At 44.6% G+C, this 27,277-nt stretch overlaps 1 protein-coding gene across 2 annotated transcripts; it reads right to left on the reverse strand.

The window, feature by feature from the left end:
* Positions 1-23,154: 23,154 nt before the first annotated feature.
* On the reverse strand, positions 23,155-24,894 carry LOC102936625 (olfactory receptor 51G2). Of its 2 annotated transcripts, XM_007053283.3 has the most exons (2): positions 24,880-24,894; positions 23,155-24,096 (listed from the first exon to the last, which is right to left on the reverse strand). In XM_007053283.3, exons 1-2 carry the CDS (start codon positions 24,892-24,894, stop codon positions 23,155-23,157), a joined length of 957 nt encoding a protein of 318 aa, XP_007053345.2. The 2 variants fall into 2 exon arrangements, with proteins under 2 accessions (XP_007053345.2, XP_043382655.1); XM_043526720.1 differs by lacking the exon at positions 24,880-24,894 and having other exon boundaries at positions 23,155-24,123.
* Between the last annotated feature and the right edge of the window lie 2,383 nt (positions 24,895-27,277).

The raw sequence follows: 27,277 nt of genomic DNA on the forward strand, positions 1-27,277 counted from the left end.
CTCCTTCAAATTTTTTTCCAAGACCTTGCATACTACAGATGTCAAACTAACAGGCCTGTAGTTACCCAGATCACTTTTTTTCCTTTCTTAAAAATAGGAACTATGTTAGCAATTCTCCAGTCATACGGTACAACCCCTGAATTTACAGATTCATTAAAAATTCTTGCTAATGGGCTTGCAATTTCATGTGCCAGTTCCTTTAATATTCTTGGATGAAGATTATCTGGGCCCCCCGATTTAGTCCCATTAAGCTGTTCGATTTTGGATTCTACCTCGGATGTGGTAATATCTACCTCCATATCCTCATTCCCATTTGTCATCCTACCATTATCCCTAAGCTCCTCATTAAAGACTGAGGCAAAGTATTTGTTTAGATATTGGGCCATGCCTAGATTATCCTTAACCTCCACTCCATCCTTAGTGTTTAGCGGTCCCACTTCTTTCTTTGTTTTCTTCTTATTTATATGGTTATAGAACCTTTTACTATTGGTTTTAATTCCCTTTGCAAGGTCCAACGCTACATGGCTTTTGGCCTTTCTCACTTTATCCCTACATGTTCTGACCTCAATAAGGTAGTTTTCCTTGCTGATCCATCCCATCTTCCACTCCCTGTAGGCCTTCTGATTTTTCTTAATCACCTCTCTGAGATGCTTGCTCATCCAGCTTGGTCTACAACTCCTGCCTATGAATTTTTTCCCCTTTCTTGGGATGCAGGCTTCTGATAGTTTCTGCAACTTTGACTTGAAGTAATTCCAGGCCTCCTTGGCCTTTAGATCCACAAGTTCTTCAGTCCAATCCACTTCCCTAAATAATTTCCTTAATTTTTTAAAGTCATCCTTTTTGAAATCAAAAACCCTAGTCACAGATCTATTTTTGTTTATCCTTCCATTTAGTTTGAACTGAATTAGCTCATGATCGCTCAAACCAAGGTTGTCCCCTACAACCATTTCTTCTATGAGGTCCTTATAGTACATGACTCATCTTGCATAAAAGTATCATAATTATGCTATAAATTATAATCATATCATAATAATATCCCTATTAACAATATGGGGTACAGTGTCACAAAAATATCAGTGGTTATTTCTACCAGTGAAATGCCTGAAGTTACATAAGAAGAACAATTGGAAGCAAAACTGAGTAAAGGTTGTGACACCCAGACAGCAGTTCTGTGGCTTGCCAGGGCAAAGAGACCCTGAAACTCCCCAAACGCACTCTGTACCAGGAAAGGTCCCAAAGCTGGCCTTGGACCAACAATCACAATGAAAAAAATTATTTCAGCAGCACTGCCCACCCGTCTGTCTACATGCTGCTCTGCAACCCTGTGATGTTCCTCTCTGCTGTTATCCAGACCAGTGATCTGCTAGGTCACTCCTATCCTTGACTCCTGGAGCCAGCCTTAGTCTGCTCAGCTGTGAGATCCCCCACTCCTGGGCTGTTTAAGTACAGTCTCTGGCATGTAAGCGACTCCTTGGATTGTGCAGCCGAATGACAGTAGCCAATATATCCAATCCAAGACACAACCCTAGGAACCTCTATCTTGCAGTGTCCAGTTATGCCCGTGGGACGCTGCAAGCTTATATGAGTTTGTCAATTTAACAAAAGAATTGATATGCACCAGGCTTTTTATCCCAAGGGGAGTCTCTTACACACTTCAAACCAAACACACTGCTTCAGGTAGAACAAACAAACAAATTTATTAACTACAAAGATAGATTTTAGGTGATATTAAGTGATAGGCAAAAAGAGTGGTTACCAAAAATAAACTAAACTATAAGGACTCATTCTAAACTCTCAACCCTATTAGACTGGGCAACATCTAGATTAAGCAGTTTCTCTCACCCCACTGGATGTTGCAGTCCTTAATATACAGGTTTGTTCCTTAAACCTGGGCCAATCTCCCCTGTTAAAGTCTTGTCTTCTTCTCGGTGTCTTAGCTGCTTGCAGAGAAGGTGGGGGCAGAAGAATGGCACAGTCTGTTTTATACCCTCAGTCCATGTTCTTGGGGAGCACAAGTCCAGGCATGTCTGGGGGGCATTGCTGAGTCTCTCCAAGCAAGGTTGAGCAATTCCCTTTGCGGGGCCTCATGCAGGTGAGTCATTGCATTGGAGCTCCCTTGCTGGACAGTGGCTGTTGATGGATTGTTTGACACCCTGCCCGGGCTTTGGTTACTTTCCTTGCTGTTGCCTCTGGGGGTCTAATATCTGGCTGATTCCCCAATTTACAGCATGTTTTAGTGATCACCATACAACACAATTCTCATATCTCCATATGCATTAATGATACACATGTGTGGATAGAGACATGACTTTCAGCAGATCATAACCTTTCCCCTGATACCTTACAATGCATGCTTTATACGTAAGATCATGATCATATGAAAATGAGGAATATGGGGGTTACAGTACGCTCCCTGAAGGTATAGAATGTCACACCTCCCCCAACAAATCTTTCATTTTGTTTACATATTCCCCATTACTCATCCCAATATCACGCTTAAGTTTCCTTAATTTAACTCTGTATATTTCAGGGGTAATATGAAAACTTCGCAAAACAGTATCTTTAAATTTACAATAGTCTAAAGCATCTCCAATAGCCATTCCATTGAATACATTTCGAGCTTTGTCAGTTAATTTTGCAATCAGGGTAGGAACTCTCTTACCATCAGGGATATCATGTATCACACACAGCCTGTCGAAGGCAGTCAGATATTCAGCAATATCATTGTCTTCACTGTATGCAGGACATAAGTGTTCCCATTTGTGGATTTTGGGAGTGATGGGAGTCATTGGGGGCTGGGGCCTCTGGTTCTGCTTCTCTATCAAGTCCAGCTGGTGTTTTTGTGCTCTCTCTCTCTCTTCCATGGCCCTTCTGTGTGCAGCCTTCTCCCTGGCTGCCTCTGCCTCCATAGCCCTTTGGTGTGCAGCCTCCTCTTCTTTGAGCCTCATTTCTGCCTGCCACGTTTGAAACTCACGGTACTTTGCCTTCTCTGCTGCTGCCAGTCTGGCCCGCTCTAGTTTTGTAGCTGCCTCACTGGTAGTCATTTTTCTGCATTCTTGTGCTTATTTCCCTCACCCGAAATAAGCAAACAGAAAATAACAAAACTGTGACCTCCTCCTGACTGTTCTTAGCCACTGCACTGAAGACTCACTTAAAATCAGAAATATCAGTGCTTAAAGTGTGAACTTCACTTGGAGTAACAAGCTGCACATACACCCTGTTCGCTGTGCCACTGTGACGTTCCCCTCGTGTTATCTGGACTGGTGATCTGCTAGGTTTCCTTTCTGTTGCCTCTGGGGAGCTAATATCTGGCTGATTCCCCAACATATAGCATGTTTCAGTGTCCACCGTACAGCACAATTCTCATAACTTCATATGCATTAATGATGCACAAATATGAATAGAGAAATGACTTTCAGCAGATCATAACCTTTCCCCTGATACTTTACCAGGTATGCTCTATATGTAAGATCTGGAATATGGGGGTTACAGTACACTCCCCCAAGGTATAGAATGTCACAGCACCCACAAAGCCTCAGTGCTACTCGCCTGTCACTGTACACACCCTGCCTGCCTCCACAACCCTCAGCAGTGCTCACTTCTCTGTGTTCACCCCCTGCCTGCCCCCACAGCCTCCAGCGCTGCCAGCCTGACTCTGTACACCCCGCTTCCTGCCCCACAACCCCTGATGCTGGCAGGGGCAGCCCATCCATATAGGCGAACTAGGTGGTCTCCTCGGGTGCCAAATTAAATGGGGCACCAAATTCTAGGGGGGAAAAAGTCAAATTAAAAAAAAAAGATGAAAAAAAATACAAATAAAATAATGAAGATGTCATTATTTCAATTCCCATGTGCGTATGGACGGAATATGAGTTATAATTCATTTCTCTACATTTCTGAGAATGTATTAATACGTCAAATCTTTTATTTACTGCAAAAATAAATATTTAGCCAATTTTTTTTTTTCAATTTGTGAGGTAGGGTCAAGATGACCCACTCCACAATTTTGATAAGCAATAACTCAGCCACAATGAAACACGTCTGCCAGAGGCAAAAGCTGCAGTGCTAGTGACACCTAACTTGAATATACATCAAGGTCGCATAGCTGGAAATTCATGTAGAGCGGAGATATCACGAGTTGATATCAAATGGTCATTTTAACACACGTTGCAGGTAGATGGTTAAGAATCGAGTGAATACTGTGGAAAATTGTGTTTCTTGGTGCCAAAGAATAAAGAATAACAACATCTTTCAGCATTACAAATCCAAACAGTGAGTATCTTTAAGCGTTATTAAACTTACCGTTATTATTGGGCTGTAGAATTATGAACTTTTCTTTGTTATAACTGGTTCACATGCAATAAATAATGTCCATAAAAGAAAAGTATTAATGCTTAATAGACTATGAAAGTGATGACATCACACTCCAAGTGGGTAACCATGAGGAAGGGGATTACTTTCCAAACAACCGGTGTCGGGTTATAACGTCAAAAAAGGTCATTTTGTTTCCGTGTAAATGCTGTAACTAACTGTTTTAATAGGGAAGTGAGTGTATATTACTAATCACTGAACCTTTAAGCAGTGAAAAGAAGTGTTGGGATGGCTGCAATGTGGTTTAAATCGCCAACCATGTGGTGGGTGTGTCAGCCATCCTTAACGTGATCATGCTTGCAGTCGGGAGCACAGTATATAACAATATTCAAATGCCCCATGGCAGAAAGAGGAAAAAGAAAACCCTGAGGAGCTGAGTATCGTAAACAAAAGGCTGAGAAGGAAAAGAACCAAGCAAAACAGGAAGGATCTTTCCTGAAATATCTTCTCTTTAATCCAAATAAAGATGGAAGCAGTTCACAGCATCCAGATGAAGGAATTTTACTTGGAGAGGAGGAGGTTAGCTCACATCCGAATGGAAGCAGTTTGGAACATCAAGATGAAGGTATATTACTTTGAGATGAGGGTAGCTCACATCCACAAAAAAGCAGTTTGGAAACTCAAGATGATGGAAACATACTTCTAGATGAAAGCAGCTCACAGCATCAGACTGATATGGAAGTGGAGAAAATTTATTCACCTTGAGAGACACATGCAGAAATTGAAGTAAATGAAGTAGAAGGAAGAAAGGATGAGGAAGTTACAAATAAGTTACAGTATGGGGACTCAACTTCATGGCCCAGATGGGATGACAGTGTGTGGCAAATTCTCGTGGAACATGGACCTGAACAAGTTCATGAATTTCCCTTCCCTAAGGATGGAAATAAAAGAAAATTATCTGCTCAGCATTACGAGAGGAAACTCATTAATGGGGAAGAAATTCATGGAAACTGGTTACAATATTCAGTGTCGAAGGACTCTGTGTTTTGCTTTTGCTGCAAGTTGTTTAGAAATCAAGCAATTAGTACATCACTTACTGAAAATGGTTCAAAGGACAGGAAAAACATATCTTCAATTCTCTCTTCACATGAAAGTACAGAACGTTCAGAATGTTTTCAAAATTGGAAAGAACTTGAATTACTATTGAAAAAAGGAAAAACTCATAGACTCATAGATATTAAGGTCAGAAGGGACCATTATGATCATCTAGTCTGACCTCCTGCACAATGCAGGCCACAGAATCTCACCCACCCACTCCTGCAATAAACCTCTCACCTATAATAAAACTATCGATGAAGAAAATTTACATGTGATCAAGGAAAAAAAAGAATATTGGCAACAAATATTAGAGCGTCTGATTGCTTTAGTGAAAGTTCTTGGTGGACAAAATTTAGTATTCCATGGCTGCGGTAGAAATGAAAAATTATACACTCCAAGTAATGGAAACTTTTTAAAATTTGTTGAATACCTAGCTTTGTTTGATCCAGTCATGAAGGAGCATCTACATAAAATAACTGATCATGAAACACAGGTTCATTACTTAGGGAAAAATATGCAGAATGAAGTGATTCAAATCCTAGCAAAAGCCATTAAAAAGAAAATTGTAGAAGCTGCCCATTCTGAAAAATATTTTTCAATAACACTGGACTGTACACCAGATGTGCGTCATGTTGAACAAATGACGATGATCGTTCATTTTGTGGATACGGAAAAGCCTGCAGATGAAGATAATGTTGAAGTGCTGATAAAGGAACATTTTTGGGGTTTTGTACCACTGAAGGAGACGACTGGAGCATTTATGACTGAAACTGTTCCACAAGAGCTTGAAACAATGTCATTATCTGTTGAAAACTTACGTGGCCAAGGCTATGATAATGGGAGTAATATGAAGGGTAAAGACAATGGTGTGCAAAGGAGAACGATGGAAATCAATCCCTAGGGCCTTTTTCGTTCCTTGCAGTGCACATTCTCTGAATTTGGTTGTCAATGATGCTGCTAGATGCTGTTTGGAGGCAAGCAGTTTCTTTGACCTGGTGCAACATGTTTCTGTTTTTTTTCTCAGACTCAACACGTCGTTGGGAGATTCTGACTCACCATGTGAATTCTCTAACTGTGAAACCACTTAGTCAGACAAGATGGGAGAGTCGCATTGATGCTTTGAAGCCTCTTCGCTATGAACTTGGAAACATTTATGATGCCCTAATTGAAATTTTTGATGATACTACTTTTACTGGATCATCTGGCAATACAGCACGTTCAGATGCAGAAGCTCTTGCAAATGGCCTTTCCAAGTTCAAATGTGTGACTTCACTCATTTTGTGGTATAATATCCTTTTTGAGATTAACCTCACTAGTAACCAGGTTCAGAAAAATAACTTGAACATACATTCTGCTATTAAAAAATTGCAGCAAACTAAAAATTTTCTGGAGGAATTCAGAAGTGATGAAAAAAGAAAAGGAGGACTTGTAGCACCTTAGAGACTAACAAATTTATTTGAGCATAAGCTTTCATGAGCTACAGCTCACTTCATCGGATGCATGTAGTGGAAAATACAGTGGGGAGATTTTATGTACACAGAGAACATGAAACAATGGGTGTTACCATACACACTAACCAGAGTGATCACTTAAGGTGAGCTATTACCAGCAGGAGAGCTGGGCGCGGGGAACACATTTTGTAGTGATAATCAAGGTGGGCCATTTCCAGCAGTTGACAAGAATGTCTGAGGAACAGTGTGGTGGGGGGGAGAATAAACATGGGGAAATAGTTTTACTTTGTGTAATGACCCATCCACTCCCAGTCTTTATTCAAGCTTAAGTTAATTGTATCCAGTTCGCAAATTAATTCCAATTCAGCGGTCTCTCGTTGGAGTCTGGTTCTGAAGTTTTTTTGTTGAAGAATTGCCACTTTTAGGTCTGTAATCGAGTGACCAAAGAGATTAAAGTGTTCTCTGACTGGTTTTTGAATGTTATAACTCTTGACATCTGATTTGTGTCCATTTATTCTTTTACGTACAGACTGTCCAATTTGCCAATGTACATGGCAGAGGGGCATTGCTGGCACACGATGGCATATATCATATTGATAGATGTGCAGGTGAACGAGCCTCTGATAGTGTGGCTGATGTAATTAGGCCCTATGATGGTGTCCCCTGAATAGATATGTGGACACAGTTGGCAACGGGCTTTGTTGCAAGGATAGGTTTCTGGGTTAGTATTTTTGTTGTGTGGTGTGTGGTTGCTGGTGAGTATTTGCTTCAGGTTGGGGGGCTGTCTGTAAGCACGGACTGGTCACTCTCACAGATCTTGGGAGACAGATGGGTTGTCCTTCAGGATAGGTTGTAGATCCTTGATGATGCATTGGAGAGGTTTTAGTTGGGGGCTGAAGGTGATGGCTAGTGGCGTTCTGTTATTTTCTTGGTTGGGCCTGTCCTGTAGTAGGTAACTTCTGGGTATTCTTCTGGCTCTGTCAATCTGTTTCTTCACTTCAGCAGGTGGGTATTGTAGTTGTAAGAATGCTTGATAGAGATCTTATAGGTGTTTGTCTCTTTCTGAGGGGTTGGAGCAAATGCGGTTGTATTGTAGAGCTTGGCTGTAGACAATAGATCGTGTGGTGTGGTCTGGATGAAAGCTGGAGACATGTAGGTAGGAACAGCGGTCAGTAGGTTTCCGGTATAGGGTGGTGTTTATGTGACCATCGCTTATTAGAACTGTAGTGTCCAGGAAGTGGATCTCTTGCGTGTACTGGTCCAGGCTGAGGTTGATGGTGGGATGGAAATTGTTGAAATCATGGTGGAATTCCTCAAGGGCTTCTTTTCCATGGGTCCAGATGATGAAGATGTCATCAATGTAGCGCAAATAGAGTAGGGGCATTAGGGGATGAGAGCTGAGGAAGCGTTGTTCTAAGTCAGCCATAAAAATGTTGGCATACTGTGGGGCCATGCGGGTACCCATAGCAGTGCTGATTTGAAGGTATACATCATCCCCAAATGTGAAATAGTTACGGGTGAGGACAAAGTCACAAAGTTCAGCCACCAGGTTTGCTGGTGACGAAGGGTTTGAAAGAACACTGGTAGATTCTCTCGAGCTTGCTGCAGAAATAGACTTTCTGATAGAATTTGAACCAGATCCAGTTCGCATTTGGTAAAAGAAGCAGCAGTTTTCATATAAAGGATGAGACACACCCTATCAGAACCCAAAACAAAGGTTCAAAGTGAATTTCTACTTTGCATTTGTTGATACTGCTATTCACTCGGTTGATGAAAGATTTCAACAGATGTAGCACCTGGAGTCAGTATTTGGCTTTCTATATGATATCCGCAGCTTGCAAAAGAAAACAGCAAAACAGATAAGAGAATTTTGTATAAAACTGGAGTCGGCATTGACTCATGAAAATTCAAAAGACATTGATGCTACAGATTTGTGTAGTGAGCTTCAGGCTTTTTCAAGACAACTCAAGAAACATTCCACTCCTGAAGAAGTACTGAAGTTTGTTTGTGAAAATACACTCACAGTTTTCCAAACATTGTTATAGCTCTACACATTCTTTTAACTTTGCCAGTTTCCATAGCTAGTGGGGAAAGTAGCTTCTCAAAATTAAAATTGATAAAAACATCTCTGCGTTCAACAAGGGTGCAAGAGAGACTCGTTGGACTTGCCACAATGTCAGTAGAGCATGAAAAAGCTGGAAAACTGGATGTAAAATAACTAGTGACTGAATTTTCAAAACTTAAGGCAAGAAAAGTCATGTTCTAAGAGAACAGAGGGTTTTTTTTTATTCAGAGTGTTTTGTAAATACAGGTTAAAGTTCATTGAAGAGTTTTCTTATTTCTTTCTGTATTGGATGTGGTGGTAATGGCAGTTAAAGCAGGATAGCGTAATGGATGTTTTGGGATTTATAATAATAAAAATTATAATTAACATTTTTAATGTGTTTTTATTTGAAATTGAATTGAAATATCATATAGCTGTCGTGTGCAAATCTATTCTGAAAATGTTGTGTCTCTGTTTTATCTGATCTCAGAAACATTGGTTGGACAGACGGATGGACAAACTGAATAATTAAGCCTCTATTTAAAAAAAAAACACTTAAAAAACATTAAAAGGAAAAAAGGGGCAAAATGTTTCCCAGTTTACCAAAAACCTCAGCCTAGATCTGCCTTGGGGTTTGGGGGTGGAGGTGCCGATTGCATGGTTCACCTAGGACGCCAGTTGCTGGCAGCTAGTCTAGGGCTGCCCCTGGGTGCTGGTCACCGATCCATGTAGATCCCCCACCCCCAGAACTTCCATCCCTGCCACATAGGGATACCCCTCACTCAGGACCAAAACCAGGTGCCACACACCACAGTGACGGTTCACAGAGATATCTCCTCAGACTAGGTTAAACTTAGTGTCTGCCTGCCCCAAGGCAAAGGGGGAGATGAGACTGAACAGCCTTTCTGGGGGCAAAGGGAACCCCTGTAGCAGCTCAGCCTGTGCAGGGAAGGAGAGGGGGACAGACCCAGTGGGAGGGAGAGAGTATGTGGAGACAAAAAGGAGCCAGCATGAGTAACTCTTCCTCAAAACGACACACAGATTTGACGTACTGCAGCCAGTTAGAAACCCAGACATACCTTCCTGAGGCTGCTTTTCCATGTTGGCAATGGCTGACGTTGCCACGAAACTGTAGTGTGCTTTCTTATGGGAGGAAGGATGGTCCAGATAAGGCACGGTGTCAGAGACCATCTGCTGCAGTGTGGTCCACTTTACATTCCAGCCTGAGACACCTCCCGGACCCAGGAGGCCTCATGACACCTCTTTGGTCTGTGCTTCGGGGAGGACGTCCATTCCCCATTTTGCATAGTTTCAGTACTCCGAGTCACTGTGATCTGGACACTGCATGTCCCGCTGTCCCATCCCCACCGCCCCACACACTGTGTGTTTCTGGACTTCCCCCGGTGACATTTGCAACACCACCTCTAAGCCAGAAACATGCTTTTAATTTTACTGCCTTTTGTGCTTCTCATCCTCTCCAGAAACAGAGATGCAGGGGCTCAGAGAGAGCAGACCCCTCTTCTCCCTTGAAAAAAAATTGTTATCCTAATTGTTTTGAAGGTTTAAGCCTGTGAGTATGAGATTTCAGCAACTCTCCTGTCAGTTCTTCTTGAGTCCAAAGAAGCTCACCCATCCTTAGAGGCCGTGGGACGACTCCAGATGAAGTCACTGGAGACTCAGGGCTGATGTAAATCAGGGCATTTATTTAAGTCACTACATGTGGATTTAGGGGGAACTCCTGGCTCTGTTGAGAATTTGGCCTTTGATCTCAAGGGGACCAGATTCACCCTCAGTGTTTAACTTTTGGCTACCGGCTGTGAAAATCACGGCTTTGGGTCCTGCTGCAGAGAGTGCTATTCTGTTAGGGTGCTGAAAGTGTCTGAAGGAAACCCCCAGTTCATGTGGTGTTCTGAGACCGGGAATGAAAGTTGGGAATTTCAAAACACAGGGGCCCTGATTTTGCTCTCAGAGAGGCCAGTGTCAATCTGGAGTGACCTACTGAAGACAGAATGTGAGAGCAGAATATAGCCAGTGTGTGGCTCATTCTTGTTGTGAACCCCCTGGTAACACAGATACCCACCACAGGGGCTTTGGCTGCACTTCCTTACAGGGCAATGAAGTTGCTGAATTGGAAAACTTGAGCGAACCAGAGGAAAAACTACACTGCCCAAAAAAGGAAGCTACTGAGACTGAAGGACACAGGAAGAGAAAGGGAACTGAACTTAAAAACAAATATTTGTCTAAAGTATTTCCAATACATTTGTCGTTCCAATTTTACCAGGTAAATCCCTTGGTGTTTCTGAGAGTACTAAACAATTCAAGTCACTGTGCTGGTGAATTCCTGCCCAGATGGTTCTTGACATGAACCCTGGAACCCTTCCTGAGCCCTCAGCACTAATTTTAATGCAAAAAACAGGCAACTCACCGCAATCTCACTCAGCAGAGAAAGGAAATCTCCTTACTGCTACTGCAAGGCAGAGTCTTGAGAATCAGTGTATGAATGTCACATGTCTGACACTTTACATGCTACACGGCGACCTTTATGATTCCCCCCGAACAGTCCCTGTGGACTCTCAGGTTGGCCAGGACTCCCAGACAATTCCCAGGACTCTGTGAGCAGTGGGAAGAGCAGAAAATAGACCCTAGAGAACTTCAGCTTGAGAGCCACCCTTGGGAATGAAGAAATGATTCCCCGATAACAGGGGCTCAGATTTTCAGGGAAAACTGCATCTTGCAAACTATTCAGACTAGCAATTGATGATAGCTTTCTTTTCTGGGTGTAATGCACTGCCACCTGAACTCTGTGTGGGAGTGCTGCCACACGATACGGGATCAAAACCAATTTTCAGTTGATGGTAGCGGTGAACCGCTGCATACCACCCATGCAATTGTAATGTCCCATCCTTTAGCCCCTGAAAAATCAGTGTCACCCCGTCAAGGCCAAATTACGTGATCCTGAATTTATGCAAGCCATAATTTTATGTAAAAGGCTTTCTTCTCCCAGGATTCTGGCATCAACGGTATTTGCCAGTATGCCTTTGTGAGGTCTGAAGTTCAATATATATCTGACAGCTACCAACTGTTTTAATGGTTAATCTACTCTCTGTATCAGGGAGGCATCAAATTTCAATACTGTGTTGATCTTTCACAAATTGGTGCAGAAACAGGTTATGATATCCTGGGTCAGAACAAGTACAATGGGACTTCTCCACTCACTGTGTGCATAGGCACTGACTCCATTGGTGCTCCGGGCTGGAGCACCTACAGGGGAAAATTGGTGGGTGCTCTGCACCCATCGGCAGCTCCCCACCCCACCCTCCCAATTCCACCTCCTCCCCTGAGCGTGCCTTCCCCGCTTCTCCTCCCAGCGCTTGCTGCCGCGAAACAGCTGTTTTGTGGTGTAACAAGCTGTGGGAGGGAGGGGAAGGAGCAGGAAAATGGCGTGCTCAGAGGAGGAGGCGGGGAAGAGGCGGGGCCGGGGCGGAGATTTGGGGAAGGAATCCAATAGGGGCAGGGAGGGGGCAGAGTTGGGGTGGAGACTTTGGGGAAGGGGTTGGAATGGGGACGTGGCAGGGGTGGAGTTGGGGTGAGGTTGGGGGCGAGGGGACATGAGCACCCACTGGCACCAGGAGAAGCTGGTGTCTATGACTGTGTGATTCCTTCAGCTCTCCCCATGGTGAAATGACCTGGAATTCATCTCACATGGTATCCCACATTCTTTGAGGGAACAACCATGGAATTTTCCTGATCTGTTGCCCTGGGGTCATTTCAGTATGCTGGTATTTTAGGTAGTGTGCCCTGCTCAGGTAAGAACATGGTGGTAAAGGAATCAAACAACTGCTACATCTGGATCTCCTGTTTGGGCTACCATCCCTACCCCCACACTTGCATCATAGGTGCCTTCAGGCCAAATTTGGGCTCCAGAGGGTATGAGTCTGATGTGTTGTCACCCCTGGGGTGCAGTCTGGGAGCCATGAGAACTGCTGCACCCCTCTAACCACCCAGCTGGACTGGCTTTGCTGGTGATTCAGCCTCTCCAGGCCCTGTGATCACGAGCACTACAGCAGATGGTGCTACATACCCAAACTGAGCTACCTGAGGGTTTACCTAAGCCTCGCAAGTATAAGGAGCAGACACCAGCCGATTTCTCAGCTCCGAAGGCTCAGACTCCTTCCCCCGCCCGGGAGTATAAACCCAAAATTATTCTGTTTTACGCTGCACAGGGATCTGTACAATGTAAGCTCATTAGTACAGTTCATCCTCCAGTTCATGTGGGAAGGAAATGCCATAAGCCTGTGTTAACCAAGCTGAGATTTTCCCCAGACACTTCACTCAAAGGCACACTGGTTTAGATCAAGCAAAAAAACAAGTTTAACTAGAAAAAGATAAATTTTAAGTGATTATGATAGCAAATAGATCAAAGCAGATTACCTAGCAGATAAACAAAACCGCGAACTAACCTAAAATGCTAGTTAGACTGCATGTGAATTAGCAATTTCTCACCCTGGCTGGGCATACAAGCCGTACACCAGGTTTCCATACAGAGGCTAAAAATCCTTTTAACCTGGGATCAGCACTTCCCCCAGTTCACTCTTTGTTCCTCTTGTGTTTCCAGAAGTTCTCTTGCGTGGGGTGTGAAGCCACGATATGATGTCACATCCCTCCTTCTACAGCTTTAACATATGGCAGGAATGCTTTGTTCCAAAAAGAGTTCCCAGTCCAATTTGTGGAAAAGTACAGGTACCCAAAATGGAGTTCAGTGTCATGTGGTCTGGTCACATGCCCTTGCATGTCCTCTTGAGTCATACCATCCATTATCCATAGGCTGTCTGGAACATTCTCAGGAAGGCTCACCAGGTGGGGGATAAGCTGCTCCTCAGGCCCATTGTTTCCCCTAACGGCCCATTACCCTTTATAGGCCCTTCACAACCAGCTGTCTAGCCTGGAAGCATTTTGCCTAGTGGGTATCACCCCATTGTAACTACATTTGAAATACAGCTATATAGTCAATATTCATAACCTCAAAAAAAAATGATACACGCACACAAATTGGAAAAGTTATGATTTCCTGAAAAGGGTTATCCTATGACACCTGACAAGACATAACTTGTACAAAATGTATCATAATTATGCCATAATCATACAACTCTGAAGAATATGTGGCACAGTGTAACAATGAGATTATGAGGAGGATATCCTCCTAGGCTTTTAAAAGATTCAAATGATAGCAATAAAGCACATTAGAAAACATGATCCCAACTATACATACGAAATGATGGACTCTGAAATAGCTTTTACCACTCAAGAAAGATCTTGGAGTCATCGTAGATAATGCTCAGAAAATATTCGCTCAGTGTGCTGCAGCAGTAAAAAAAAAAAAAAGCTACCAGAATGTTAGGAACCATTAGGAAAGGGATAGATAGGAAGAAAGAAAGTATAATAATGCCACGATTTAATCCCCTAGTATGGGTACTGCGTTCAGTTCTGGTTGCCTCATCTCAAAACAGATATATTAGAAATGGAAAAGGTACATAGAAGGACAACAAAATAATTAGAAATGTGGAACAGTTTCCATCTGAGGAGATATTAAAAAAGACTGGGACTTTTCAGGTCGGAAAATAGACGACAAAGAGGGGATATGATAGAGAGCTATAAAATCGGGAATCGTGTGGAGAAAATACGGAAGTCTTGTTTACTCCTTCACATAACACAAGAACCAGGGATTACCAAAGAAAATTAATAAGCAGCAGGTTGAAAACAAAGAAAAGGAAGCACTATACACAACACAAAGTCAACCTGTGGAACTCATTGCCAGAGGATGTTGTGAAGGCCAAAAGTATAATGGGGTTCAAAAAGAACTAGATAAATTAATGGAGGATAGAATCATAGAAGATTAGGGTTGGAAGAGACCTCAGGAGGTCATCTTGTCCAACCCCCTGCTCAAGGCAGGACCAACACCAACCAAATCATCCCAGCCAGGGCTTTGTCAAGCCAGGCCTTAAAAACCTCTAAGGATGGAGATTCCACCACCTCCCTAGATAACCCATTCCAGTGCTTCACCGCTTCCTAGTGAAATAGTGTTTCCTAATATACAACCTAGACCTCCCCCACTGCAACTTGAGACCATTGCTTCTTGTTCCGTCATCTACCACCTCTGAGAACAGCCAAGCTCCAGCCTCTTTGGAACCCTCCTTCAGGTATTTGAAGGCTGCTATCAAATCCCCCCCCTCACTCTTCTCTTCTGCAGACTAAACAAGCCCAGTTCCCTCAGCCTCTCCTCATAAGGCATGTGCCTCAGCCCCCTAATCATTTCCATTGCCCTCCACCAGACTCTCTCCAATTTGTCCACATCCTTTCTGTAGTGGGGGGACCAAAACTGGATGCAATATTCCAGATGTGGCCTCCCTAGTGTGGAATAGAGGGGAATAATCACTTCCCTCAATCTGCTGGCAATGCTCGTACTGTTACATCCCAATATGCCGTTGGCCTTCTTGGCAACAAGGGCACACTGTGGACTCATATCCAGCTTCTCGTCCACTGTAATCCCCAGGTCCTTTCCTGCAGAACTGCTGCTTAGCCAGTCAATCCCCAGCCGGTAGCGGTGCATGGGATTCTTCCATCCTAAGTACAGGACTCTGCACTTGTCCTTGTTGAAACTGATCAGATTTCTTTTGGCCCAATCCTCCAATTTGTCTAGGTCACTCTGGACCCTATCCCTACCCTCCAGCGTATCTACCTTTCCCCCCAGCTTAATGTCATCTGTGAACTTGCTGAGGGTGCAATCCATCCCACCATCCAGATCATTAATAAAGATGTTGAACAAAACTCGTCCCAGGACCGACCCCTGGGGAACTCCGCTTGATACTGGCTGCCAACAAGACATCGCATCATTGATTACTACTCGTTGAGCCCGACAATCTAGACAGCTTTCTATCCACCTTATAGTCCATTCATCCAATCAATGCTTTTTTAACTTGCTGGCAAGAATACTGTGGGAGACCATCTCAAAAGCTTTGCTAAAGTCAAGATATATCACGTCCACTGCTTTCCCCATATTCACAGAGCCAGTTATCTCATCATAGAAGGCAATCAGGATGGCCAGGCATGACTTCCCCTTGGTGAATCCATGTTGACTGTTCTGATCACCTTCCTTTCCTCCCAGTGCTTCAGAATGGTTTCCTTGAGGACCTGCTCCATGATTTTTCCAGGGACTGAGGTGAGGCTGACCAGTCTGTAGTTCCCCAGGGTCTGTAGTACCTCTGACCCTCTTTTTCCTCCTTTAGGCCCCACCCTCTGCTCCCCCTTGTTACCCAAGGTTCCACCCACTCTTCAGCACAAAATCCAGAGCTTTGCCGTGGTAAGAGCTGCCCAGGGAGCCAGAGCCTCTGTCAGGAGCCCCAGACCCTCCACCTGCCCTGGGCAGGGGGCCCGAGAGAAGCCCCCAGCCTGTGTTCCCATCCCCTGGGATGCACCTCCCAGGGAAGGTAGAGAGTACGGGGCTCCCCACAGCAGCCTGGGTTCTCAGGGAAGCTCTTACCATGGCCCACTTCCACCCTTTGAGGGGGGCAGAGCCTCATGGGAAGTGGAGGAGCAGGAGCCAGGCCCTAGTGGGAAGAGATGGGGCAGGGGTCGGGGCCTCTGGGGAAAAGGAGGAGCAAGGGGTGCGGCAAGCTTGAATCAATGCTGACCCTAGCAAGCAGAATGGTGGTGGGTTCCTGAGTAAAGGAGGAGGGTAGGAGAGCATCTACTGAAGGACATAAATCCACACTGTGTAGAGGTCAAGCACAGGAGTTTATTACGTACAGCGATGACAGAGTGTCACCTCGCTTATTAGGCTCAGAGACACTGTCAATCAGTTGATTACAATGCAATATATGGATTTTCCATGGGCGGGGGAAAGTGACGGGGTAGGCAGTCCCACAACCCTGGATAGGTCTAGCAGCAAGACATGATAGCACAGTAGCCAATGGTCAAAGGTTACATAATGTCTCCGCCCATGGTCTCAATTTAACAAATTAACATTTAACATTTAATTAGTACTTTAATAAATGTATTAGTATAAAATATATATGTTGAATTCTGATTTGGGGTCCATCAGAATGAAGTAGCTCCTTTGATTGTCCAACATATACATATATAGGGGTAAAACCAAAGAAACAGTGAACGTATATGGCAATAAAGATTACCTTTCAAGTTGTTCATCTGTGTTTTAAGGCAGACATTGGTCCCTGGGAAAGGGAGGTGGGAGGAGGTCATATCTTATACTGACATGCTTGAACCTTTCATAAACTCAAGGTGGGATGAGTGGGAAGAACATCTCCCTACAGAAGAAACACACACAACAGAAACAGGACTTCTTTGTTCTATTTGCAACTTTGAATAAGACACAATTATTGCCCCCAGTATCTGGTGTTTTGCTGACCAGGCATATCTTGGCAAAAGGGAGGTTATATTTGGTTATTCTGCTTTCTCTTAGCTATTGCTAGGCCTCTGACCTCTTGACCAAACTCTGGACTTTGGGCCTGTACACAAATCCATTTACCAGGTTATTACATCAGCAATGGATTTTAACCCTTCATCTACTTTAGGGAAGACTGAATTAATGTGACCCCACAAAGGGGGGGAGAGGGCTTGTTTTAAGTATCCCAAGCTGAGTGTAAGTCATTGCAAGGGCTTTAGAGGGAAGGGCAGGGCACCTGCAGGGCTACCTCAGGCCACAAGGGGGCTCTCTGGGGTGGCCTCCATCCACAGGGACTTGGTCAGAGTGGGATGTGCTTTTGGAAGCTGTTACAATGGACAGAGGTCAGCTCAGCCCCCAGGCTGCTCTAAACTCCGCTGAGGCAGGGGGAGAATAGGCCAGTGAATCAAACCCCTGTAACTGGCTCCTTTCCATCCCTGCTCTCTACAGCACAGGGGGAGCTCTGTTGGCACTGCAGAGAATCCAGCTGGGCCTGTCACTGCTCAGATGGCCAGTCCTGTGGTTTCCTATCTTTTAACCAGTTCCTGATCCAGAAGAGAACCTTCCTCCTTATCCCACGACTGCTTACTTTGCTGAAGAGCCTTTAGTGAGGGACCTTCTCAAAGACTTTCTGAAAGTCCAAGTACACTACATGCATCTCCCCCGTAAGGCAGCAAAAGGTCATAGCAGTGATAAACAGTAAACAAGGGTAGAGAATTTAGCTGGGTAATTAAGAGATAACTATTGGGCCAAGACCACGACCAGAAATGCCCACTTGGGTAGGAGGAGGGCTAAAGTTTACAATAAAGGGGAAATGCAAACAAACCTTGGTGCTCACTCCTCAGGATTAGGGAGAAGGGGAATGAGCAGCAGAGCTTGCAAACTTGAAACAACTCTGATGCAATGAATGGCGATCTAGACTGAATGGTCCTGCCTCTGGAGTCGATCCTTCCCTCTCTCTCAATTTCTACCGCCCAACACATACCACAGCTAGTAGTTCTGCAGTTTGATGTTTGAGTTCCTTCATAACTTGTGCATGAATATCATCTGGTCCTGGGGACTTTCACTGTTTAATTTATCAGTTTGTTTTAAAACCGTCTGTGATGGGTTGTCAACCCAGGGTTGCAGGCTGGGAACTGGTGGAACGACTGAGCCCCGTAACCATTCAGCTGGGCTGGCCTCTCTCACACTGTTCTGGGGGTGACACACAGCCAGCCTCTCCAGGCCCTGTTATCACCCTACATGACAGCACACCGAACTGAGCTACCTGAGTGCTTTACCTAAGCCACTCAAGGACAAACAGGAGACAACAACCAATTTCCCAGCTCTACAGCCTTGCACCACTGCTGGAGTATAAACCCAGAATTCTACCATCTTGCACCGCACAGGTATCTGAACAGCATTAGCTCATTAATACAGGTCGCTTTCCCCTTGATGTGGGAAAGATAGGCAACAGCCTTTGTACACAGAGCTGAGATTCTCCTCATACACTTTACTCAAAACACGCTGGTTATGATTAAACATAAAACAAGTTTATTAACTACAGAAAGATAGGTTTTATGTGATTATAAGTTAAAGCAAAAAGATCAAAGCAGATTACATAGCAAATAAACAAAACTACAAACTAAGGCTACCACACGAGACAGACTGGATATGAATTAGCAATTCTTCATCTTGACTGATGATACAAGCCATCCACCAAGTTTTCACACAGAGGCTAGAAATCCCTTTAGCCTGGCAGCTCTTCCCCGAGTTCAGTCTTTGTTCCTAAGGTGTTTCCAGGAATTCTCTTGTGTGGGGAATGAGGCCAAGAGATGATGTCTCTCCCCACATTATACAGTTTTTCCATATGGCAGAAACCCTTTGTTTCAAGACAATTCCCCAGCCCAGTTTGTGAAAAAATACAGGTACCGATATGGAGTTCAGTGTCATGTGGTCTTGTCCCCTGCCTTTGCCTGCCCTGCTGAGTCATAGCAGCCATTACTGATAGGCTGGCTGAAACATACACAGGAAGGCTAAGCTCTTCCATGGTCTATTGTCTTTGTTGATGAGTCATCAGCCCTGTCCAGCTTCTTTACTGTTGTAACTGAAAGGCTGGTTGAGGCTGTTACCCAAAGTAAACACATTTGAAATACAGATTGTCAAGGTTCCTTCCCCACTCTGAACTCTAGGGTACAGATGTGGGGACCTGCATGAAAACCTCCTAAGCTTACTTTTACCAGCTTAGGTTAAAACTTCCCCAAGGTACAAATTAATTTTACCCTTTGCACTTGGATTTCCACTGCCACCACCAAACTTTATGTGGGTTTACTGGGAAACATAGTTTGGACACATCTTTCCCCCCAAAATCCTCCCAACCCTTGCACCCCACTTCCTGGGGAAGGTTTGGTAAAAATCCACACCAATTTGCATAGGTGACCACAGACCCAAACCCTTGGATCTTAGAACAATGAAAAAGCATTCAGTTTTCTTACAAGAAGACTTTTCATAGAAGTAAAGGAATCACCTCTGTAAAATCAGGATGGTAGGGTAATTAGATTCAAAACATAGAGAATCCCTCAAGACAAACCCTTAAGTTACAAAAAAGACACACAGACAGGAATAGTCATTCTATTCAGCACAGCTATTTTCTCAGCCATTTAAAGAAATCATAATCTAACACATACCTAGCTAGATTACTTACTAAAAGTTCTAAGACTCCATTCCTGTTCTGTCCCCGGCAAAAGTAGCATACAGACAGACACAGACCCTTTGTTTTTTCTCCCTCCTCCCACCTTTTGAAAGTATCTTGTCTCCTCATTGGTCATTTTGGTCAGGTGCCAGCGAGGTTACCTTTAGCTTCTTAACCCTTTACAGGTGAGAGGATTTTTCCTCTGGCCATGAGGGATTTTAAAGGGGTTTACCCTTCCCTTTATTTTTATGACACAGATACATAGTCAATATTCATAACTTGAGGTACAAAAATGATACATGAACACAAATACTATAATCATATTCAGCAAATCATAACTTTTCCAGTGACACCTCACAAAACATATCTTGTACCAGATGCATCATAATTATCTCATAACCATTTCATAATCATACCAATATGATGAATATGGGGTGCAGCATCAAAACTTCCTGTATTGACACTTCAATCTGGGACAGTTCCCCATATTTGTCTCCTAAAAAGAATGGCTCAGGTGTGGGACTCTCCCTCACATCCTCTGTAGTGAAGACCAATGCAAAGAATGCATTTAGCCTCTCTGCAACAGCCTCATCTTCCTTGATTGCTCCTTTAACCCCTGGATCTTCCAGTAGCCCCACTGATTGTTTGGCAGGCTTAGTGCTTCTAATGTTTTTAAAAAAAAATTCTGATAATGCTACATTTTAGTCACCCACTGTTTTCTCCCCAGGGAAGTCTCTGCTTGATTGATTGATGAGATAAATAGATGAAGCTCTTTAAATCTTTCTCTGTCAGGCATCTTCTCCAGTCTCCAATCATTAATGTGTTTTTTTTTCTGCACCCTCTCCAATTTTACAACATCCTTTTTGAAATGGGGACCCCAGAACTTGATGCAGTTTCATCAATAATTGTATTATTGCCTCAACCTCCGTCTCTTCTCATCAAACCCCACCCTCACTGTATACAGCCTCCCTCTCCAAATACATTCCAAACCCCCAAGGCGGACCAGCCCCCAGTTTGAGAACTTCTGGACTAGATGATCTAATGGCTCCTTCTGGCCTTAAATTCTATGGCTCTGTGAATCATTGTCTTGAGTGGGTCGTTATCTTCGATGCAACTTGAACAAGTTGCTACTTTGAATGCTGACAGGCACTCAACAAGGATAGATGCTTGCCAAGAAGAATCTGGATTGTCATAGTAAAACAGGGATATATGGTCTCTTTACCCTCTTAACCAGGTCCTTTCCTGTCTTGGGGGGAGTCTCAAAATTGTCCCGCTCTTCAAACTGGGAACAACACTTCTTCTATGCTAAAAGCTTATCACCACGCAGGTCTGACAGGACACCTCAGCCTCTTCCCTTCGGGTGCTTGTGTCCAGAGCTATACAGTCATCCCCAGCCTCCTAAAGTCTCTTTAAAACTAGTAGATTTATTGGCAAACAGCACAAAGCATTTGAGAAAATGGTTTGAAAATACCAGGCAGCTGTCATACCTCTACACTCATCTATCTCACGTTTCACTACAAGCTAAGTTAGACAGGCTTTGCACTGGAGATAGAGGAACAGAACTGGCCCAACTTACATTCTTTTGGGATGCCAAGGAGCTCTTGGGACCCAGCCTAGTTTCCCTGTGTCCCTGAGAGCATCTTCCCCTCTGTTTGCCACTTTCTTGTGGAAGCAGCCTTTGCTCCCCCCAGTGCTGCAGAAAGCGGGGATTGCAAGCAGTCAGTTACAGGGGTTTGATTCTCTGGCCTGCTCCCGCCTGCATCAGTGGAGTTTAGAGCAGCCTGGGGGCTCGGCTGACCTCTGCCCGATGATAATGGCTTCCAAGAGCACCGTCCACTCTGGCCACATCCCTGTGGCTTGGGGACACCCCAGAGTGCCCCCTCGTGGCCTGAGGTATCCCTGCACACACTCTGCCCTTCCTTCTAAGGTCACAGTGTTGCCGGCACCCAGTGCCGAGAGGCTGAACAACAGCTTGAGTGGTTCGTTATCCGGTGTACTACACCCAATAATCACAAAGGGGTAGAGAAGCAGAAAAGTTTATTTGAAGCTTCAAATAGGTACAGGGATATTTGAATCTCAAATCCTGTACACAGATCAGGAAGTTACACAGGCTTTTATACATCCTTTTTCCCAGCATACTTATCCAATAGGAAACTGCCCCAAGTATCCATATAGCCAGCCAATCCAGTTCCCAGCTAGTTCCCTGGTTCTCTGTATCATTTGTTAAACTATACATAAAGCTGCTTTATTCAGCATTGTTCTTCCATATCTGCCCTGTTCGGCCTTGTTTAGTTTCAGGCAGTCTGACTCTGCAGCATATTGTTGCAGATTCTCAGCATAACTGCTGCGAGTGCCTCCAGGCGGGAGGGCCAAGGACACTTGGGCCTAGTACGCAGAACTGCTGCGAGTGCCTCCAGGCGGGAGGGGGGGCCAATGACACCTGGGCCTAGTGCGAGGGGGCTTCATCGACACTCGTGGTCTTCCATCCCCTCGAGATACCTAGTGGCCGAGCCCCAGTGTACCCAACAACAGCAATGACTTACGCTCATTCTGAATACTTAAGAGCCCCCTTTGTGGGGTCACACTAATTCAGTCTTGTCCAAAACACAGGTTCTCTGTCCCTCGAGCCCCATCCTCCTCCTTTACTCAGGAAACCCCCCACCATCCTCCTTGTTAAGATTTACGGCATCCCCTGCTCCTACTTTTCCCCTGAGGTCCAGCCCCCTGCTTCTCCACTTCCCCCCAGGCTCCACCCCCAGCCAGGCCAGGGTCGAGCCATAGTAAAAGCAGCCCTGGGACCCCAGGCTGCTGTGGGGATTCTCGGACTCTCCATCTTCCCTGGGTTCTACATCCAGAGGGTGGTAAAAAGTGGAGGCTCCTCAAAGTGTCTCTGATTCACTAGGCAGCTCTCATCATGGCCTGGCCCTGGATTTCAGTCAGGAGAGGGGGTGATGCCTCAGGTAAAGAGGAAGAGCACAGGGTGGGGTTTGAGGAGAAGAGACGGAGCAGAGGGAGGGACCTCGGAGGAAGAGGATCCAGGATGGAATAGGTGGCTGTGTCCATGGCCTGTGTTTGTCATCTCTGGTGGCACAGCGCTGGAGCTGGGTGGTGAACTGACCCTTCACTTCATGAACGCCCTGATTATCCTTGCACGGAGGTGCTTGCTTTTCACGCTGTACACAATTGGGTTCATCAGTGGTGGCACCAGCAGGGAGATGTACCCTAGGAGAATCTGAAGCAAGGGAGGCGAGTTCTTCCCAAATCTGTGTATCACAGTCAGGCCAATCTCTGGTGTGTAGAAGAGCAGAACAGCGCAGATGTGGGAGACGCAGGTGTTCAGGGCCCTGAGGCACTCCGTGTGGGATGCGATGCTCAGCACTGTTTTGAGGATCATCACATAAGAAAAGAGGATGAGCAGCGAGTCCAACCCCACAGTTAAGAGTGTAACAGACAAGCCATAGATGTTGTTGACTGTGATATCCAAACAAGCCACCTTCATGACCTCCTGGTGCAGGCAGTAGGAATGGGAGAGGACATTGGCTCGACAGTATTGGAACCGTTTCAGGAGAAAGGGGAATGGGAATACTACGGCCACTCCTCTTAGTACAAACACCAGTCCCATCATGGCTGTTCTTAGCAGGGTTAAGGTGGAAGCATATCTCAGCGGGTCCCAGATTGCGACGAAGCGGTCAAAGGCCATCAGCAAGAGTATGGAGGATTCAGTGAATTGAAACGCATGGATGAAGAACAACTGGGCAAAACAGGCATCCAGGCTGATCTCCCTGTACTTAAACAAGTATACACCCAGTATCGTCGGCATGGTGGATATTGATAAGCCAAGGTCTGTGACGGCCAACATGGAAAGGAAAATGTACATGGGCTCATGGAGGCTTGGATCTGTTTTTATAATGAACAGAATGACCGAATTTCCTACTATCGAAATGACATACATTAAGCAAAAGGGGATAGAGATCCAGAGATGGACGTCTTCCTGCCCAGGTATCCCAGTGAGAAGGAACACTGCAGATATGAATTTGGTGTCATTGACAACTGACATAATGGACTGGGCAGTTCTCAGGAGTTTTGAGCTTTCCCTTCTGAAAGGAAAAAGAACAGGAGACTAGATTATATTTAGCTAGACATCTTTCTGCTCTCAGCACAAGTCTAGAGATGCCCATGAGCTCAAAGAAAATCAGCAAAAACATAGGCTTGGATTTACACCACCGATAGGAAGATAGGCACTGCCAGACTGGATCAGACCTGCAGTCCATTTAGCTCAGTATCCAATGGCCAGTTCCAGATGCTTCAGAGGAAGGTGGAAGAAGCCCTGCAATAGATTGCTATGAATAACCTGCTCCCAGGAAAAGTTTCTGCCTGACACCCACTAGTTAGACATATTTTGTGGTATAAATCAGAAAGGTTTAGAGCCCTTCCAAGAGTTTTTTTAAAAAATACTGTAATTGGATTTTCGGGTTCCCCATCCAAATATCCAGTCACTTTTTCAATCCTGCTAAGCTCTTGTCCCATTGATATCTTGTGGCTGGGAGTTCGGCAGCCTATTTGAGCACTGTGTGATTTTACAATTGTGACCTTCCCACAGACACCCTTTCTGGCCCTGCAGTTCTGAGTGTGGCCCATTTTATCATGACATGCGTGTAAATACATGGCAAGTGCATGGTGAAAATGGTCATTGCATTTATCTGCCCTGCATTGAAGCTATTTATATACGTGCTTCATTGCCTCATATATATACTTTTTTTCTCCACCTCTAAGAGCTCAAATTATTCTACTGTCTCTTTTCAGCACATGGCATAAATTCTTGGGGCCAGGTTCTAAATTCAATAACTGATTTCAACAGCATCACTCCAGATTTACATGTGTAAATTCGTTCAGAACTGGGCTATATTAAGTTTCCCTTATCAAATGCTCCCGCTGATCAGCCACACCATCAGGGGCTCGTTCACCTGCACATCTACCAATAGGATATATGCCATCATGTGCCAGCAATGCCCCTCTGCTATGTACATTGGCCAAACCAGACAGTCTCTACGCAAAAGTGTAAATGGACACAAATCTGACATCAGGAATCCTAACATTCAAAAACCAGTAGGAGAACACTTCAATCTCCCTGATCACTCAAGAAAAGACTTAAAAGTGGCAATTCTTCAACAACAAAACTTCAAAAACAGACTCCAACGTGAAACTGCAGAACTGGAATTAATTTGCAAACTGGACACCATCAAATTAGGCCTCAATAAAGACGGGGAGTGGTTGGGTCATTACAAAACCTAAACCTAATTTCCCCCATACTAATTTTCCCCTACTGTTACTCACACCTTCTTGTCAACTGTTTGAAATGGGTCACTCTCATTACCACTACAAGTTATTTTTCCTCCCTTGGTATCCTGCTGTTAATTGAATTGTCTCATTAGACTTACCTCACACTTGGTAAGGTGACTCCCATCTTTTCATGTATTTATACCTGCTCTGTATTTTCCACTCCATGCATCTGATGAAGTGGGTTCTAGCCCACGAAAGCTTATGCCCAAATAAATTTGTTAGTCTCTAAGGTGCCACAAGGACTCCTTGTTGTTTTTTCTAACCCCCAAGAATCCCTCCAACAGGAGCTGAAGTGTGTTGCCTACCCAGCGTTGACTGAATCCAGAGCGTTTGATCATCCTACAGGCTTCTCTTCATCCCCACAGGACCTGCATCCTCTCCCCATGCAACAGTCTGTGGGTATCTGGCAATTTTAAAGCTAACACAGACGGTTACTTCAGCTGGGCAGGGGAGGGGTTGGCATCACAAATGGGTGAATAGTGCAAACACTAGGTTTCCACTCATATCCAGGTGAGCGTGCAAATTACTTCAGCCATGCTCATGTCAAAGTTGATGGGCGGAAATTACATACAACCACTATCCCACTCCCCTTTCTGGCACCTCAGCTCTAGTCTTTGCTGAAACACATACCAGCGGTTCTATTCCCTCAGGACTTTTTGGAAAGTCTTGCACAAGTCTTGCAGAGTGGTTGAATGCATGACCCTGAATGTAACTGTGAGCAACAGCTTCTGGTCAGTTACCAGGAGACAGTATCTTACAACTGTTCACTGAACAAAGAGTTAATAATACAAACCCATTGCAATCAGTATTTTCAGTACTTCTATAATACTTTATAAAGCAAAAGACATTAAGCAATTCAATGACCACTGCCCCTTTCTGTAGCAATTCCAGCAACTCTGCGGCTGGCTTTCAATATACATGGCTGTCATGAAAGTTTGGTTTGTAATATTTGTGTTACAGAGGTTTGGGCATAATATTTACACATCTGTACTTTAGTACACGCATGTGAACCCATTCTTTCCCCTCTGATCTGCTTTCAAAGATGATTGGTTCAGGCCCACCAATGGGGGTTAGGGAGCAATTGCCCAGAGGTCAGAGTGGGACTTAAAAGGTAGTGTCTGTCATCTGGATTTCTTCAGAACCTGAAAAGATTGCAGCATCTCAGCCTTCATGAAGTTGCTTGTCATCAAATAAAGATCTAGTATCTCCTCTGTCCCTGAGTTAATAGCTGACTGGATCTCCTCAGGTTCTGTTCTGTCAGACTGTAGCCCGTATCCGGAGTGGTAACAGGCCTTGGGGTCAGTATAGAAAATATTCATTCCCTGAGCTGTCACTCTCTAGTACAGAGTAACCGCAGCACCTGTTATTCAGGCACGATGAGGGTTTGCAGGAAGTGGATTTCAAAGGCAAGTGCAGGAGTGTTCATGGAAATGGAACCTCATTTCACACACAAAAGTAGTCTATTGGTCTCGCTTTCTCTGACTGTCTCTGTCCTGTATTCATAAAGTCTGTAGTACCCGGGTATGGCATTGGGATAGACATGGATCTGAGCATACCACTCGGACCTGCTCGGCAAGCACAGTCGACTCGCAGTGTGTTGTACTCCAGGGCCCAGTCTGAGGGTGGGAGGATCGTGGGATTCCACCCCATGAGTGGTCAAGGTAGGAGGCCTGACACTTGACACTCAGAGACCTGAGAAGGGCCAGAGATGCAGGTAGCCCTGTAACTCAGAGGGGTGTCTATGGGGCGGAAGTGCTGGAGCCCTTAGCCAGTCAGGAAACAGAAATATTGGACCCGTTGGCACATAAACCTGAGACGAGTGGGGAACTAGTCACTGACATTCCGTAGTGTCTCCTCTCGCTCAGCCCCGGGCGCAGAGCACTTTGAATGTCAGATTTTTGTGC

The sequence above is a fragment of the Chelonia mydas genome, chromosome 1 (assembly GCF_015237465.2).
Source record: "Chelonia mydas isolate rCheMyd1 chromosome 1, rCheMyd1.pri.v2, whole genome shotgun sequence".
NCBI lineage: Eukaryota > Metazoa > Chordata > Testudines > Cheloniidae > Chelonia > Chelonia mydas.